At 35.5% G+C, this 5,312-nt stretch overlaps 1 protein-coding gene across 1 annotated transcript; it reads right to left on the minus strand.

Annotated features, from left to right (window-relative positions):
• Positions 1 to 1,721: 1,721 nt before the first annotated feature.
• On the minus strand, positions 1,722 to 4,913 carry LOC131247078 (ATP synthase subunit delta', mitochondrial-like). The gene is made up of 3 exons (XM_058247520.1): positions 4,836 to 4,913; positions 4,677 to 4,742; positions 1,722 to 2,203 (listed from the first exon to the last, which is right to left on the minus strand). The coding sequence occupies exons 1-3, from the start codon at positions 4,911 to 4,913 to the stop codon at positions 1,859 to 1,861; spliced, it is 489 nt and encodes a 162-aa protein (XP_058103503.1). The 3' UTR covers positions 1,722 to 1,858.
• Positions 4,914 to 5,312: the final 399 nt, after the last annotated feature.

Here is a 5,312-nt window from a genome sequence, read left to right on the forward strand (position 1 = left end):
GCTTCGATGTCATCGGATTTCGAACTCCGATTTCATCGACACAAGATTTGATTCCTCGAAATTTGAAAATGTAAGAGCATTTGCCTTTGAAATAATCAGGTATAAGAAATGATTAAGCATCACTCGATATCATCAGAATTTGAATATCGATGATATCGATGACAGTGTTGATTCATCAATAATTCTAAGAAATTTTCTTATCATCTTGCTGAACAGTTTATATCCTATTTCGTTGACATCGACCATGCCTCGATATGATCGATATTTGAATATCGATTTTATCGAGTGATTCTCGATCTGAGAAAGCTTTACCTGAAAAACTTGCTGGATAGATTTGTGTCCCAAACTGATATCATTGAAGGTCTACCAATATCATCGAGATTTGAATTCCGAGGATATCGAGGAGCCCTTCGATATATTGAGAATCACATGATTTACCTTAGTAGTATTTTGGACACAATAGACTAGACGTCAATTTTATCAAGTCGACTTCGATGGACTTAAGATTCAAAATTCGATGATATCGAATGATCCATCGATTCATCAATAATTCAGTCCAGAGTTCTTTGTGGTTGTTGGACATCTAAAATCCTCAATTCAATGATATCGAGTGAGATTTGAGGACATCGATAGCGAGGTTCGATTTCATCGAGCCATGTATCAATAAATCGACAAAGTTAGAAAACTTAAAGATTTTCCTGATTTTGTAAAATAGTTTTCTTACCAAAAACCCTAGGATGTTTTATTTAATTTTAAGGGTTTTAATTACCTGGTGTTTTGGGACATGGGATGTATGGCTAAGATTTACATGTGACGAGTTCGGGCACACATCCTATTGAGTCAGACGCTTGATTAATCTTCCTATGGGGCTCCTTTGTCTTACTAACTCAACGCTCATGCTAATTGACAAACCAGGGCACTTTCAGCAGTTGTTTGAGAAAATTGTTCAAACTATGCAAGAGTTCGATTGAAATGCTATTTTCTACAGGATCTTAAAATTAGTAACTAATTTTTTTGTTTTAGCCAAGGAGATCATTGTGCTCTTGAGAGAAAGATAAATTTCAGAGGTACAAGCTAACCAAAACATGATCATGTAAGACTACCATATGAACATGACAGACACAACAGTAAACAATAAATTAATCATGAATGGCTTTACTAAATAGTTACATGTGCTAACCACAAACATGTCAACCAATGAATTCAAGAAATGCTCAAAGTAGAACAACATAAAATTCAAACTTCAAGTCAATGAAATCACTAGAAACTACCTCGCAAGGGGTTAAGTCAAATGAAGGGCATGCGTCGCTATCTCTTCTTAGAGCACAAACACAAGAAAGTCCTCTCCACAACCTCAGTTGTACCAATACAAGATCGGCATGTATTGAAACTTGAATTTTCAAAACTTCAAATTGCCATCAAGTCATTATCTCCATGAGTTGGAAAATAATGATCACAAAGAAACCCATTCATTTACACATATGTATATGTATATACTTTAATGGCACAAAAATAGTACCCAGTCACAATTATCCAATGATCCAGATAGTTCATCAAGTGGATCAGGCCATGGATACGCCATTGTTGAAAATTCATATGGATTTCCCCATATTCAATGCTCACTTTTACAACTTGCAAATATTATCTCCTATTGACCATTGGAAGGTCACCAATTGGATGGCATTGATCATAAATTAGTGTCATAAAACTAGAAAGAGATTCATGGCAGCCAATCCAAAATACAAACTGAATAGATCTCAATCTTGACAACCAAATAATCTTCAAAGCTCTTGATGAAAGAGATGAAATACAACCCAAAGAGAAAGAAAAAAAACCTGGTGGGATGCAAGATCATTCATTACCTTGTAATCGCAGAGTTGAGAGCACTGTGAACATCCACCCCCATTTGAGCTTTAGCCTTCTCCAAGTAGGTCGAGGCCGAGCTGAGCTTCTGCGTGAACTCTGCAAACCCCTTCTGTATAAGGTGTGGGTCGATGTAGTCGACTGGGACAGCCTTAATAGCCACTGCATCTGCAACTGAATTTGCATGGATGAATGCAAATCCACTGCTTATGAAGTACTTGGTGACTTCACTGCTTTCATGGACCAACATGATACTAGGATTTAGCTTCGCGATGGTGGTGACATGGCCAAGAAAAACACCCATCTGGCCAATTATCACTAGTATTATCACCATGTCAACCTGAAAATACATAAAAGATTAAAGAAGTCTAGTTTCACTTCTTCACTTCTTTTGTGTTTTATATTACTTTATTGTTGAATGGATACTTTCATATCTCTCATAACATCCAAGATTGAATGATATAACACAACTTGAAACAATTAAACTATGATGGCTTATTACTAACTAGAAGACAAAAAGCTCCAAGATTATGCAAAAAAATTGATGATCTCTTCACTTACAACAGAAAATAGACTAAAACAAAAGGAAGAAAGGTAAAAATGTCACTTCACACCAAAAAGAACGACTTATGTAGTACACCAAAGGATCTAGATGATTGCACCACTAGCTTCTATAAGAATCACTCTCCTAGGCTACAATCAAGTCATCGAAAACTTAAGAAGGAAACTTCATTTGATCGTTCAAATAATCAAGTAACATTTATAACATCATTTGTACAACCCTACAATCAATTAATTTTTTTCTTTTCTTCTCTCTTTCTTTCTTTCTTTGTTTCTTTCCTTCTTCTTCTTATTCTTCTTCTATTTTTGAGATGTTGAAATTTTGCAATTTGGTTATTTCCATGTGTTAGACCAATAATTCCAATCACCTTGATATTGCATTCAAACATGCCATAAAGGCATTTGCTCATGCTGTAACTGGGAAAAAGAATAGAAATATGAAGAGAGGAATAGAGGAGAAAACAAGGAGAAATGAGAGTAAGATATAAACTTCAGATGAACTCTAAACTAATCAACTGGACTGATCAAAGAAGAATAGAACCAACACCACTTGCACATGTAGTAATCGAAGAACAGAAAATATGAAGAGAGGAAGAGAGATGAGAAAGGAGAGTAAGAGAGATTTACAAGGAACTTTGTATAAGTTGATTGGGGTTGGTCAAAACTGGGACCAAGATCCAGCTGGCTTAAAACTAGAACAAGGTTGTAGCTAGGCTAGAACCAGACTGTGGCTACTCTAGAGCTGGAAAAGGGATCCAACTGGATCCAAACAAAAACTAGGGACAGAAGGAGTGGGGCTAAACTAGAATTGGAGTTGAAAAACAGAGGGGTGAGCCTGGAGCCTGAACTCTGTGTGTGTGTGTGTGTGTTGTGCTGTGTTGTATGTTGTGTGTGCGCACGCGCATGGCCTTTCCATGTGATAGTGTGCAAAGATGTGGGCCATTTCTCATATAATGCCTCATCCTAAGCACATTACAAGTTGATATTAAATAGTGTAAGTCTCAATTAAGAATAAGAGAAAGCATCCCGTTATGAAAAATAATATATATATATATATATATATATATATATATATATCTATATATATTTATATATATATATATATATATATATATATATATATATATTTCTAGTATGGGAGAGATTTCAGTACATTATAGAACATCCAAAAGACATGAAAGAACCTTGAAAACTTCGACAAGCTCAGAGCTACCTCACTGAAATTTTCAACAAAGACTTCTAATTTTAGTTCAAATCGAAAGAATAAAAAAAATGCAACAGAAATACTTGAGGTTTCCTTGATTAGGTTGTGTTAGTATGCTTGATTGAATTGAATTGCAATAATTTGATTCAATAAAGTAGAAATGATCCAAGTGGTGGGCTAGCCCCCTAATAGAAATTACAAATTTTCAGGTCCAGCTTGAAATGTATGGAATTGCAATCAGTGGCTTGGCTATCACTACAAAACTAAAGTTGTGTTGCTTCCATTTTGGTCATTTCTAGTATGAATTAGGTTATTGCTTCCATTTGTAATCGATGCCTACTGGACAAGATTCACAATTTAAGATTTAGAGCATCTGCCGTATCCAATCCTGTAATAGTACTTGGTCCAAATCTAATCATCAATATCTTGAAATTAGATAATAGTACTTAGTGCAATCCTATAATAATAAATGGGTATTAAGACAAGCATACATTACAACAGAGAAAAACTGGAAAAGGAGTAAAGAGGTTTTAAAAAAGAAAAGGAAAAGAAAACAAACAGAATGACCTTTAGGAAGTTTGCTGCTGAGCTGGACAATCTAAAATGTAAACAACTTGCACATGACTTGATCCAATATGTAAACAACCTACACATGACTAACTAAATATAAGAATCCAAACCCAATGGATCAGAAGACCAGCAAAAAGGGAAGAGATGACATTGGCATACAAACATGTTTAAAAAAGTTCCAGCCCTTATGGAGTATGAAGATCAAATGCTAAAAAATCAGACACTCAAATGCTACCAAAAAGAAAAAGAAAAACTTATTTGGTTAACTCTCCCCTGAAGTGTCACCTACACCAACCTGCAAGAGCGGAAACCAGATCAGTCCCCAACTTATTTGGCTTTCCTAACTACTGCAATTTTGGATTGAACGAAACCCAGATCAGTCCCAAACCAAACACTCATCGCCATCTAAATTTTGTTTGGTGAGCATATATTGTCAGAGCATATTGAATGTAGGAGTACCTTTAGGGTGAGAACCAACCAATGTAGCTTCAGCAGCTACCACAAGTTCTGGAGTATGAAGATCTGCAACACCTAAAACCAAATCCTACAGATAAGAGTACCTTTAGCATCAGCATCTTGCTATTTAATAGATTTTAAGACAGTTAGAGTAAAACCATTTACCCTTGAAGGAACTTACAGCAGAACTTACAGCCATGAAAAAATGATGAAGGAACTTATCATCGGAGCTGATTGCATTCTCTGCAACAGCTGCCATGGATGATGAAAATTCCCTACAGTTCTCTCTCTCTCCTCTCTCTCTCTCTTTATCTCTCACTCTCTTTCTCTCTCTCTCCCCCAAGTGCAAATTACACTAAAATAAGTGAAAATTATTACAAATATTTCAATTCCTCAAAGGGAGGTTGAAAGGGCAACCAAATATATCAATGTATAATGTGGGTGTTAAATCCATTCCATTCCATATATGTGGGTGTAATTTGAAGTGAGCGTTAAATCCATTCCATTCCATAATATGCATACAAGTGTCTATGTCACTGTATAGTTTAAAAACAAAAGTTAATTGTATCAGTTATTGTAATGTCTAATCATAAACATCATGGATAGATGGTTAGAAATATCTTAGGCCAAACAACAAATCCTCCTACGCTAACCTCTC

Source organism: Magnolia sinica, chromosome 5 (assembly GCF_029962835.1).
Source record: "Magnolia sinica isolate HGM2019 chromosome 5, MsV1, whole genome shotgun sequence".
NCBI classification, from domain to species: domain Eukaryota; kingdom Viridiplantae; phylum Streptophyta; class Magnoliopsida; order Magnoliales; family Magnoliaceae; genus Magnolia; species Magnolia sinica.

What these genes read in the sequence shown, in the direction of transcription:
- LOC131247078 (XM_058247520.1), bottom strand. Translation starts at nt 4,913, where the DNA reads ATGGCAGCTGTTGCAGAGAATGCAATCAGCTCCGATGATAAGTTCCTT. An exon ending in TCATGGCTGTAAGTTCTGCT is followed by an intron (nt 4,743 to 4,835) that starts GTAAGTTCCTTC and finishes TCTTATCTGTAG; the next exon opens with GATTTGGTTTTAGGTGTTGC. An exon ending in TAGCTGCTGAAGCTACATTG is followed by an intron (nt 2,204 to 4,676) that starts GTTGGTTCTCAC and finishes ATGTATTTTCAG; the next exon opens with GTTGACATGGTGATAATACT.